A 13,827-nucleotide genomic window follows, 5' to 3' on the forward strand; every position below is an offset into this window, starting at 1 on the left:
CAAAAAGACAAGATAAAGCAAAAACATAACATACATATACCAACTTAACTTTATACCAAGCATAGGCAAGTACAATGAAAAGGTAATAGTTGTCAAATACTTAACATTATATAGACAAAACTAAACCATTAATAAATTCTGAAGGGGGTCAGCCAAGGAGACACACTAGTCAGGCTGACAGAGCCACCAATATCCATTATTTAAAGTAGGTTTCAGAGTAGCAGCCGTGTTAGTCTGTATCCGCAAAAAGAACAGGAGTACTTGTGGCACCTTAAAGACTAACAAATTTATTTTAGCATGAGCTTTCGTGAGCTGCAGCTCACTTCTTCGGATGCATAGAATGGAACACATAGACAGGGGATATTTATACATACAGAGAACATGAAAAGGTGGAAGTATGCATACCAACAGGAAGAGTCTAATCAATTGAGATGAGCTATCGTCAGCAGGAGGAAAAAAAAAAACTTTTTGAAGTGATAATTAAGATGGCCCATAGAAGGTGTGAGGAGAACTTAACATAGGGAAATAGATTCAATTAGTGTAATGACCCAACCATTCCCAGTCTCTGTTTAGGCCACAGTTAATTGTATCTAGTTTGCATATTAATTCAAGTTCAGCAGTTTCTCTTTGGAGTCTGTTTTTGAAGTTTTTTTGTTGCAAAATTGCCACCTTCAAGTCTGTCACTGAGTGGTTAGAGAGGTTGAAGTGTTCTCCCATTGGTTTTTGAATGTTATGATTCCTGATGTCAGATTTGTGTCCATTTATTCTTTTGCGTAGAGACTGTCCGGTTTGGCCAATGTACATGGCAGAGGGGCATTGCTGGCACATGATGGCATATATCACGTTGGTAGATGTGCAGGTGTACGAGCCCCTGATGGCGTGTCTGATGTGATTAGGTCATAGAATCATAGAATCATAGACTTTAAGGTCAGAAGGGACCATTATGATCATCTAGTCTGACCTCCTGCACAATGCAGGCCACAGAATCTCACCCACCCACTCCTGTATCAAACCAGTGTCTGAGCCACTGAAGTCCTCAAATCATGGTTTAAAGACTTCAAGGTGCAGAGAACCTTCCAGCAAGTGACCCATGCCCCACACTGCAGAGGAAGGCAAAAAAACCCCAGGGCTTCTGCCAATTTGCCCTGGAGGAAAATTCCTTCCTGACCCCAAATATGGTGATCAGCTAAATCCTAAGCATGTGGGTAAGACTCACCAGCCAGACACCCAGGAAAGAATTCTCTGTAGTAACTCAGATCCCACCCCATCTAACATCCCATCACAAGCCATTGGGCATATTTACTGCTAGTAGTCAAAGACGAATTAATTGCCAAAATTAGGCTATACCATTATACCATCCCCTCCATAAACTTATCAAGCTTAGTCTTGAAGCCAGATATGTCTTTTGACCCCACTACTCCCCTTGGAAGCCTGTTCCAGAACTTCACTCCTCTCTCTGATGGTTAGAAACCTTCATCTAATTTCAAGTCTAAACTTCCTGATAGCCAGTTTATATCCATTTGTTCTTGTGTCCACACTGGTACTGAGCTTAAGTAATTCCTCTGCCTCCCTGGTATTTATTCCTCTGATATATTTATAGAGAGCAATCATATCTCCCCATAGCCTTCTTTTGGTTAGGCTAAACAAGCCAAGCTCTTTGAGTCTCCTTTCATATGATAGGTTTTCCATTCCTCGGATCATCCTAGTAGCCCTTCTCTGAGGCCTGGTCTACACTAGGACTTTAAATCGAATTTAGCAGCGTTAATTCGAATTAACCGCTCAACCGTCCACACTAGGATGTCACTTGAATGGATATGTGGACAGAGCTGGCATCGGGCTTTGTTGCAAGGATAGGTTCCTGGGTTAGTGTTTATGTTGTATGGTGTGTGGTTGCTGGTGAGTATTTGCTTCAGGTTGGGAGGCTGTCTATAAGCGAGGACTGGCCTGTCTCCCAAGATCTGTGAGAGTGAGGGATCATCTTTAAGGATAGGTTGTAAATCTTTGATGATGTGCTGGAGAGGTTTTAGTTGGGGGCTGTAGGTGATGGCTAGTGGCGTTCTGTTATTTTCTTTTTTAGGCCTGTCCTAGGTGGCTTCTGGGTACTCTTCTGGCTCTGTCAATCTGTTTTTTCACTTCAGCAGGTGGGTATTGTAGTTTTAAGAATGCTTGATAGAGATCTTGTAGGTGTTTATCTCTGTCTGAGGGATTGGAGCAAATACGGTTGTATCTTAGAGCTTGGCTGTAGACAATGGATCGTGTGGTGTGACCGGGATGGAAGCTGGAGGCATGTAAGTAAGTATAGCGGTCAGTGGGTTTCCGGTATAGAGTGGTATTTATGTGACCATCGTTTATTAGCACAGTAGTGTCTAGGAAATGGACCGCTTGTGTGGATTGGTCTAGGCTGAGGTTGATGGTGGGATGGAAATTGTTAAAATCACGGTGGAATTCCTCGAGGGCTTCTTTTCCATGAGTCCAGATGATGAAGATGTCATCAATGTAGCGCAAGTAGAGTAGGGGCGTTAGGGAACGAGAGCTAAGGAAGCGTTGTTTTAAGTCTGCCATAAAGATGTTGGCATACTGAGGGGCCATGCAGGTACCCATAGCAGTGCCACTGACTTGAAGATATATATTGTCCCCAAATGTGAAATAGTTGTGGGTGAGGACAAAGTCACAAAGTTCAGCCACCAGGTTAGCCGTGATATTATCGGGGATACTGTTCCTGATGGCTTGTAGTCCATCTTTGTGTGGAATGTTAGTGTAGAGGGCTTTCACATCCATAGTGGCCAGAATGGTGTTTTCTGGAAGATCACCGATGGATTGTAGTTTCCTCAGGAAGTCAGTGGTGTCTCGAAGATAGCTGGGAGTGCTGGTAGCATAGGGCCTGAGGAGAGAGTCCATATAGCCAGACAATCCTGCTGTTAAAGTGCCAATGCTTGAGATGATGGGGCGTCCAGGATTTCCAGGTTTATGGATCTTGGGTAGCAAATAGAATACACCTGGTCGGGGTTCTGGGCATGTGTCTGTATAGATCTGTTCCTGTGCTTTCTCAGGGAGTTTTTTGAGCAGATGGTGTAGTTTCTTTTGGTAATCATCAGTGGGATCAGAGGGTAATGGCTTGTAGAATGTGGAGTTAGAGAGCTGCCTGGCAGCCTCTTGTTCATATTCCGACCTATTCATGATGACAACAGCACCTCCTTTGTCAGCCTGTTTGATTATAATGTCAGAGTTGTTCTTGAGGCTGTAGATAGCATTGTGTTCAGCATGGCTTAGGTTATGGGGCAAGTGATGTTGCTTTTCCACAATTTCAGCCCGTGCACGGTGACGGAAGCAATCTATGTAGAAGTCCAGTCTGTTGTTTCGATCCTCAGGAGGAGTCCATGCAGAATCTTTTTTATTATAGCATTGGTAGGAAGGATTCTGTGGGTTAGTATGTAGTATGTATTTCAGAGGCTACATACATACATACATCAGGGGCTCGTACACCTGCACATCTACCAACGTGATATATGCCATCATGTACCAGCAATGCCCCTCTGCCATGTACATTGGCCAAACCGGACAGTCTCTACGCAAAAGAATAAATGGACACAAATCTGACATCAGGAATCATAACATTCAAAAACCAGTGGGAGAACACTTCAACCTCTCTAACCACTCAGTGACAGACTTGAAGGTGGCAATTTTGCAACAAAAAAACTTCAAAAACAGACTCCAAAGAGAAACTGCTGAACTTGAATTAATATGCAAACTAGATACAATTAACTGTGGCCTAAACAGAGACTGGGAATGGTTGGGTCATTACACTAATTGAATCTATTTCCCTATGTTAAGTTCTCCTCACATCTTCTATGGGCCATCTTAATTATCACTTCAAAAAGTTTTTTTTCCTCCTGCTGACGATAGCTCATCTCAATTGATTAGACTCTTCCTGTTGGTATGCATACTTCCACCTTTTCATGTTCTCTGTATGTATAAATATCTCCAGTCTGTGTGTTCCATTCTATGCATCCGAAGAAGTGAGCTGCAGCTCACGAAAGCTCATGCTAAAATAAATTTGTTAGTCTTTAAGGTGCCACAAGTACTCCCATTATTTAAAGTATTACTATTATTTATTTAAAACAGGGATCCTATTTTCCCCCTACCAGAGTAGTAACTACATGGTAAGGAGACAGAAAGGGAGCATGCACTCCACAAATGGAATACTTCTTAACTAGGTATGTCAAGGATATGCCTGTATATTATCCCCTAATTTGTAATTGTTTCAGTTTGCCAAACCAAACACCAGAGTACTGGTAATGTAGGTTGGTGCACTGAGTAAGACATTGCATGTTGTGGGAATTCCAGAGCCACATGTCCCTCCCCATTTTAGTTTACAACCAAACATTCAGTTTCTCTTCTTCATATTAACATAACTAACAGGAGAGGAATCTAACTGCTCCCAAAATTGTAAATTATTGCACCAAAGAACACAGCAAACAAGTGACTCCTCTATATTAACTTCGTACTTCATGTTCATGCACTCCAGATTTGAGCTTATCGAAGGCATTAGGATGGGGAAAATAACTGAAGAAGATGTGAGGGGAGTCAGGGCAAGGGGACGAGGAAGGCAGTGGATGTGGGGATAGGGGCAAGCAGGGTCAGGGCGAGAGGGAGAAAGTAGAAGGTGACAGGGAGGGTAGAAGTCATTGTAGCTCAGCAACCCATGTTGGTCTTCTCCTCTGCTCTGTTGGACCATAGGGGGTACAACTACATTGCTCAGCTCCTGTGCAGCTTTCCAGGACATCTTGCAGGGAAGAGAACCATCTCTCCTACTTCCAGCACATAGGACGTCAAGCTGCTGGGCTTTGAGGAGCCCCAGCAGTAAGGCATGGCAACATAGCAGAGTTTCTCGCTGGCACCAATTTTAAAAAGTGGTATTGGATCCCTCAAATTTCTACAGAGCATTAGGGAGCTGCACAACCCCATCTTTGGTGGGTATGTTGGTGCCCAGCTAATACACAGACCTTGTAATAATACATGTTGATCTGCCATGGGGGGATGTTGTCAAATGTTTCGTGAATACCCCAGCACAAATACAGGAGCAGAGCACTTAATATTGCTAATACACAGTTTAAATAAATCCTTTCCACAGTCAGTTCGCTCCCATGAGATCAATTCGGGATGTGGTGTTCTCTTAACTCCCCTGCTGGGGTGCTTCACACTTAACAATTTGATGAGAATTTATATGTGTGTCCCAAAAATGAATAAAGTATAAGCTTGGAGCTGAAGAAATAACCCAAAAAGGTCAGTCTGTCGCAATGACTGGATAGGTTCATAAGTGCAGGTAAGGCAGACATAACTGGGAAGTAAATGTGGTATAAAACAGAACAGATACACATTTCACTGCAGGCTATTTAAAAACCTTTTTGCTTCCTGTGGCTTTTGAAACAGATGCACTTCCTCACTAATCCTGACATGAAACAGCTGGAAACTTTACAGAATACTGAAGGCCTTTCTGCTTAACCAGTTCCCTTACTCTTCTAAAGCCTGATCTCTGTTCAACCACATCTTTTACAAATTCGTGAGCAATCAGCAGGAGGGATAGCTCAGTGGTTTGAGCTTGGCCCACTAAACCCAGGGTTGTGAGTTCAGTCCTTGCAGAGGCCACTTAGGGATCTGGGGCAAAAATTGGTCCTGCTAGTGAAGGCAGGGGGCTGGACTTGATGACCTTTCAAGGTCCCTTCCAGTTCTAGGAGATTGGTATATCTCCAATTATTACCTTTTTTTATTACCATTATCTTATTTTGTGGCATCCCCTCAACAGTTCTCGCCCCTCCCATGAACTAGCTGCAATATTTTTTCTTTTGCCATAAATCTGAGAAATTTGACAATCAGTGCACAAGCTTTAGCATTCCAGGCCGCTTAGGAGCCAGGGACCTACATGCTCATTCTAAATCAAATTTAAAAACATCTTGCAAGCTGAGCATTTCTCAAAGGAGCAGAGGAACAAATTTTAGGGAGTGGTTTTTCTTTGCCCCTTCAGGTACTTGTGATAATTCTCCCATTATTGCAACAAGACCTTCCCTGGAGATCTGCCAGTTTAGATTTAAGAAAAAAATAACTGCTTCTCTGCAACTGGGCAGAGAGCCTTTGTACTTGATCTTCCACCGATGATACTATTCTTTCTGTTTCATTCACCCATCTTGTCGTGTCAGCACTGACAGAAAGGAGTTAACTCAGGTAACAGTGAATTGTATTGTGTGGCCTTGATATCTACTATGTCTGCGGCAACTCTCTTCAGCAGGGCCACCATGTACGTAGTGCCCTCAGCAGTTGCCAACTTGTTCACAGTGTGTGTGTGTGTGTGATTCATACTCCTTGTTTTTCAACTACTTATAGAGCTTCCAGCAAACAAATATTTGCCTGCTGACATCCTAGTCATTTTGGGATAGCTATTCCTTTATTAGAGGGGTCAGTCAGGGGCCCTGGACTATGGATGGAAATCAATATTAGCATATGGCTCTGCAGCTCAAGGGATCTGCTCCTCCATGCTGTACAGCACCCCCCTGAGCCAAGCACTCTCCCAATTTTTGTGTCTTCTTCAAACTTTATCAGTGATGATTTTATGTTTTAATCTGGGTCATTGATAAAAATGTTAAATAGCATAAGGCCAAGAATGTGGGTCTCCACTAAAAAGACCTCAGACTCAATAATGCATCCGATGAAGTGGGTATTCACCCACGAAAGCTCATGCTCCCAAACGTCTGTTAGTCTATAAGGTGCCACAAGACTCTTTGCTGCTTTTACAGATCCAGACTAACACAGCTACCCCTCTGATACTCAACTCAATAATGATTCCCCCTTCACAATTACATTTTGAGAGCTATCGGTTAGCCAGCTTTTAATTCACTGAATGTGTGGCATATTCATTTTACATTGTTCTAGTTTTTTTTAACCAAAATGTCATGTGGTACCAAGTCAAATGCCTTACAGATGTCTAGTACATCAACACTATTACCTTTATTAACCAACTTGTAATTGCATAAAAAAATTATCAAGTTAGTCTGACAGCATCTATTTTCCATAAACCCATGTTCATTGGCATTAATTATATTACCTTTCTTTAATTCTTTATTAACTGAGTCCCATATCAGCTGCTCCATTATCTTACCTGGGATCATCAGACGGATAAGTCTATAATTACCAGGGTCATCCTACTTACCCTTTTAAAATATTGTCACAGCATTAGCTTTCTTCCAGGCTTCTAGAACTTCCCTACTACCATGATGGCTGGTCTACACTACGGGGGGAAATCGATCTAAGATACGCAACTTCAGCTATGTGAATAACGTAGCTGAAGTCGAAGTATCTTAGATCGAATTACCTACCGTCCTCACGGCGCGGGATCGACGTCCGTGGCTCCCCATGTCGACTCCGCTACCGCTGTTCGGGTTGGTGCAGTTCCGGAGTCAACAGGAGCTCATTCGGGGATCGATATATCGCGTCTAGATGAGACGCAATATATCGATCCCTGAGAAATCGATTGCTACCCGCTGATACGGCGGGTAGTGAAGACGTACCCTAAGACTTATTGAAACTCAGCATTAACAGGTTCAGAAACCTCCTCAGCCAGCTATTTTAAAACTCTTGGATGCAAGGTATTTGGACTTGCTGATTTTAAAATGTCTAATGTTAGTAGCTGCTGTTTAACATCATCCAAACATACTAGTGGAATGGAAAGACTTATCATATATGACTATATCATCTTCCCCACCCACAAATACAGAACAGAAATATTTATTGAACACGTCTGCCTTGTCTGCATTATTATTGATAATTCTATCATTTCCACCTAGTAATGGATTATTTTTGTTCCGAATATACATTAAAAACTTGTTCTTATTTTCCTTAACTCTGCTGCACATAAATTTTTCCATGTGTCCCTTTCCTTCCCTTATCAATTTTCGATAATTTCTAACTTCTGAGTTATATTCATTACTATTACCTTCCCCTTTCTTCTATTGTAAGATATATATATATATATATATATATATATATATTTTAGCCGTCTTTACTTCCTCTCTAAACTAGGTCTTTCTTTAATCAATAAGGCCTTCCTCCTTGATTGTGGCTTTTGGGACATCTTGTAAAGTGTTCTTAAACAATTCCCAATTATCATTCACATTTTTCCTATTAAATTCTTCTTTCCACCTGATTTGGCTCATAATTGTGAAATTGGTCCTTTTAAAGTCCTAAGTAAATATTTCACTAGTCTGAACTTTATTCTGTTTGGACATTAGTTTAACCCACTCATGAATACTCTAGCTACCCTGCCCCTGAGGAGATTGGTTCCCCTTCTCCTGAGGTAGAGGCCATCTAAACTATACAGTCCCCTCCTCCCATAGAAAGTAGATCAATGTTCCACAAAACCAAAACCCTCCACCATTTACCTAGCCAGCAGTTCACTTCCAGAATCTTCTGCCTTCTGTCTTCCTTTGCCCTTGGCACAGCCTTTCCAGGTTCTCTCACCTGAGAAAACCATCACCAGTATTGTCCTCTCCCTTGTCTCTTTCACACTGGGAAAAAGGACCTCCCAGCAGGCCTGGCTTTCAGGTTTGTAGTCGCCAAGTCCCAGAGGAGCTATAATCTGCAGAAAGCCTTTTTTCTAAACTAAAATTTCTAAAGGACTGTGCTAGGCCTGTATCCTGCCTTAAAGTGCCAGCATGCCCTGTTACAAACTCATAAGATCGAGATTTTTCTATGGCAAATTAAAACATTATGGCCCAGATCCACCAAGGTAGACTACTAACTTCCATTGATCTCAATGGAAATTAGAAGCCTAAATACCTTTGTGCATCTGGGCCTAAATCTTTTTTCCAACTCCACTGGCAATATTTACATCAGAGTATAGGACCAGAGATGATACCACCTACTCAGTTAGACCCTGAACCTGTAATGAAGTCTGCCTGCACAGACGTCTTGGCAGAACTGGAACCTCACTGAGTAAGTGGAAACATCACTCTTATACTCTGATGCAGATTATGGCCAGCAGTGACTCAGTGGGGCTCCATGTGGGCTCAGGGGCCAGCCCATGAAGAGTTCGTAGTGGGATTGGGACCTTAACGACAGATTCAGCCACTTTCTGTAGTCACCTGTCCCTGTGCTCTTTAGATACTAATAAAGCCCTACATATTAGTTCCATTCAGCCATTAATTTGGAGATATCACTGATATGTGAAGCAACAAAAATAAATAGATTTGAGAATACTAATTTTATATTAGTTCTTTTCAGATAATTTTGTGATCTACTTTTCAAGTCATTATCTAAGAGAACTTAATTTTTCAATACATTTCCCCTGTATTAATTAATTCACTGTGTTTCAGAGGTAAATACATCTAGGATATACTATATGTAGCAGCTTTCAAGACAAACAGGTGACTGCCAACCAGATGTACAGACACTAGAACGAGGGTTTTCAAACTGGGGTCATGAACAGGTGTCAGGTGTCATAACCACGCTGCTCTTTCCATATTGCTAAATGGGAGAGGGATCCCAGACAGATACGAAGGGTTTTCTGGGGGAAGGCAATCAAAGGGTGGAAAAGGTTGAGAACCACTGCACTGGATTATAGATTTTTCTTTGTTCATGTGTATGATCACTTTAGAGCAACTCTGGCAACTGTTCCACTTATGCACTGAATTTCCTGTCAGAATCAGAGTAAAATGTGGATTTCTGTTAATCTTTTCAGCTCTTGAGAATAAGCTCTTCCAACAAATCTGTGAGAATGACTCCAGCTCATATATCACTAGAGTCCTCAGTTCATCTTCAACTCCTCACCCTGGATTTGAAACACCCAACAAACGTAATATTGATCAGTTGGCTAAAACTCAGACTCCAGAACTTTATGTCCCTCCACCTACACAAGAAACTACCAATTTTGTAAGTAAAGTATAATTATTACTAATCTTTAAAAAGAACTATGCCTGTATTTACATAAAAACATAATTTCTTACATTGTTTATCATCCTTGTAAGATGCAACATGATCAAATCATGAATTCTTTCAATAGACAGAAGCAAGATCTGGACAAAGGATATTTAAAGTGAGATCTGGAATTTAATTGCTAATTATTTGGTAAACTGCTGGTTTTTAAAGAAGTAGATGTGAGAGTTTTAGAATCAAATGGAGATCTGTAAAATATATATTATGCCAAGGGTTTTCAAACTTTTCATAGTATGGACACATCTTAAAGTGAGCTTTGTGGGTACCTCTCCTTGCATTCACAATTGTACAAATCACCACCCCTTTGTGAATGCAACTAGAACAATTTCTTACATGGAAAAGTACTACTAGGAAATATGTAAGAAAATAAAATATATGTAGCAAAGTGCACATGACTGCTATGAATGTACAGAACAAGAAATTCACTCTGAAAGCAACATTTTAAAGGGGCTTCAATTTGGCCTCTATTTTTACCCCTGCAGGTGAGTATGCACCCAGTTTACATGCCTAATTATGCAATAGAAGACATTTTTATGTGGAAAATATGGTAATTGCCTGTGCAAACATGTTGTGAAGGCACAGTTTTGTGCAATTAGAATGAAATCCCACATGTTGAAAATTAGATTCTGTAATCTCTGAGGAATAATTCCAGGATAAACATCTTAACACACTTAAAGCCACCTTCTCCAAACAAGGACACTCCACTGAGAAGTGGATTGCATCATGGAACAGCCCACCCAAATACCCCAAGAGAACCTGCTTCAAGACAGAAATAAACCCCACTCAGACCCACCCACTTAATTTTCACCTACCATCCCATACTGGAACCATACAGAGTATCAAACAACCCATACTTGATGGGGCCCCCATTCTGAAAGAAATCTTTGCTGAACCCCCACTTCAGGCCTTCAAACAACCTTCCAACCTCTCCAAGCTCATCATCAGAAGCAAGTTCCCCACAGATCAGGATACATCAATTCAAAGTGGCACCAGAGCCTGCCAGAGCAACAGATGCAAAACCTGCAGACATATATCCACTGCTACAATGACCATCACTCCCCACAACACACCTTTCAAGATATATGGGTCCTACACATGCCTATCACAACATGTGGTGGACCTCATCCAATGCACTGAACACTTGATTTAAGGTTTATTACAATAATCTGTACCCATCAACCCTGTCTTTTTGCCCTATGACTGCAGAGGTGTTAATGGGCTACTCTACCTTGAATGGTCCCTTACAATATGTGCCAACTACTTATGCTAAACAACCTATTCTACCTTGCATTTTGCTGTGATGCTGGGATTACCTTTCCCAGGCCTGAAGAAGAGCTCTGTGTGACTTGAAAGCTTGTTTCTCTCACCAACAGAGGTTGGTCCATTAAGCGATATTACCTTACCCACCTAGTCTCTATAATATCCTATAGGATATTTTCAGTTGATACCAGATCACTCAATTTTCAAGTGTTGCTGGCTCTTCCTTTCTTTCTGCATCTATTATGGACATCCAAGAGTGGGTACAGGGTTGTTTTTTGTAAAACTATTTTAACAGTTAAAATATTACAAATTCTAGTGATATTTTCCATTCTAAGGAATATCTGTTCAAACCAACGATATGTTACCCAATAGCAGAAAAGTTTTTTTGGGTGGGGAGGGGCTGTCAAGCAATTAAAAAAATTAATTGCGCGATTAATCGCACTGTTAAACAATAATAGAATACCATTTATTTTAAATATTTTGGATGTTTTCTACATTTTTAAATATATTGATTTCAATTATAACAGAATACGAAGTGTACAGTTCTCACTATGTTTATTTTTTATTACAAATATTTGCACTGTAAAAAACAAAAGAAATAGTATTTTTCAATTCAACTAATACAAGTACTATAGTGCAATCTCCTTGTCATGAAAGTTGAATTTACAAATGTAGAATTATGTACAAAAATATAACTGCATTCAAAAATAAAACAATGTAAAACTTTATAGCCTACAAGTCCATTCAGTCCTATTTCTTGTTAGGCCAATCGCTCAGACAAACAAGTTTGTTTACATTTGCAGGAGATAATGCTGCCCACTTCTTGTTCACAATGTCACCTGAAACTGAGAACAGGTGTTCTCATGGCACTGTTGTAGCTGATGTTGCAAGATATTTATATGCCATATGCAGTAAAGATTCATATGTCTCTTCATGCTTCAACCACCATTCCAGAGGACATGTGTCCATGCTGATGATCCTGAATCCTGCTCAATAACAATCCAAAGCAGTGCGGACTGATGCCTGTTCATTTGCATCATCTGAGTCAGATGCCACAGCAAAAGGTTGATTTTCTTTTTTGGTGGTTCGGGTTCTATAGTTTCCACATTGGAGTGTTGCTCTTTTAAGACTTCTGAAAGCTTGCTCCATACCTCGTCCCTCTCAGATTTTGGAAGGCACCTCAGATTCTTAAACCTTGGGTCAAGTGCTGTAGCTATCTTTAGAAATCTCACATTGGTACCTTCTTTGTGTTTTGTGAAATCTGCAGTGAAAATGTTCTTAAAATGAACATGTGCTGAGTGATCATCTGAGACTGCTATAACATGAAATATATGGCAGAATACAGGTAAAACAGAGTGGGAGTCATACAGTTCTCCCCCAAGGAGTTCAGTCACAAATTTAATTAACACATTATTTTTTTAACTAGCATCATCTGCATGGAAGCATGTCCTCTGGAACAGTGGCCGAAGCCTGAAGGAGCATATGAATGTTTAGCATATCTGGCACATAAATACCTTCAATGCCAGCTACAAAAGTCCTATGTGAATGCTTGTTCTCACTCTATGATGAGATTTTAAATAAGAAGTGGGCAGCATTATCTCACGTAACTATAAACAAACTTGTTTGTCTTAGCGATTGGTTAAATAAGAAGTAGGACTGAGTGGACTTGTAGGCTCTAAAGTTCTGCATTGTTTTGTTTTTGAGTGCAGTTATGTAACAAAAAAAATTGTAAGTTGCACTTTCACAATAAAGAGATTGCACTACAGTACTTGTATGAGGTGAATTGAAAAATACTGTTTCTTTTGTTTATCATTTTTACAGTGTAAATATTTGTAATAAACATAATATAAAGTGAGACGTGTACACTTTGTATTCTGTGTTGTAATTGAAATCAATATATTTGAAAGTGTAGAAAAACATCCAAAATATTTAATAAATTTCAGTTTGTATTCTATTGTTTAACAATGTGATTAAAACCGTGATTAATCACAATTAATTTTTTAAATCGCGATTAATTTTTGAGTTAATTGTGTGAGTTAACTGCATTTAATCGACAGCCCTAGTTTTTTTTAAAAAGTTAATAATTTTTTTAAAACTGAACAACAGTTTTTAATGGTCTGGTCTCTTCACTGTGTTGAGGCCCAGCCTTGTGCACTGGATCACACACAATATGGGTTTGGAGCAGAGGCTGCTCTACCTATAGGCAATCTAGGCACTTACCTAGGGCAGCAGATTTATGGGCAGTGGTCTAGAGTGGCAAATTTGGCCTGGCAACCCCTCTGTCATGAGTAAATCTGAGGGCTTGTCAACACTTAAAAGATTTCCCTGAGGGGCCACGGGCCAAAGGTTGCCGATCCCTGATTTAGACGAATAGCGGAATAACATACATATGCTGTTTTTGCTTTAGTCTCTGGGCAAATCATGCCTCTAGTTACACCTAGTGTTGCATGGGTGAAACTGAGGGCAGAATTTGGCCTTATGTAGGCAAAATAGTTGGAAGCACCGTGTTGAGCTCATTAGTAAATTGGCTGTTTATGGGATCACGTACTACATGTGATTTATTGTTAATTATTTTTACCTCTAAAT

At 40.4% G+C, this 13,827-nt stretch overlaps 1 protein-coding gene across 4 annotated transcripts in view; it reads left to right on the forward strand.

Annotated features, from left to right (window-relative positions):
- The window catches only part of COL28A1 (collagen type XXVIII alpha 1 chain), a 120,507-nt gene that overhangs the window by 100,324 nt on the left and 6,356 nt on the right, over nucleotides 1-13,827 (forward strand). For all 4 annotated transcript variants that reach the window (XM_045006860.1, XM_045006862.1, XM_045006859.1 and 1 more), the window contains one exon: nucleotides 9,728-9,918. In XM_045006860.1, the coding sequence (XP_044862795.1) occupies nucleotides 9,728-9,918 (191 nt within the window). The remainder of the gene's footprint in view (nucleotides 1-9,727; nucleotides 9,919-13,827) is intronic.

The sequence above is a fragment of the Mauremys mutica genome, chromosome 2 (assembly GCF_020497125.1).
Source record: "Mauremys mutica isolate MM-2020 ecotype Southern chromosome 2, ASM2049712v1, whole genome shotgun sequence".
In the NCBI taxonomy this organism is placed as follows: Eukaryota; Metazoa; Chordata; order Testudines; family Geoemydidae; genus Mauremys; species Mauremys mutica.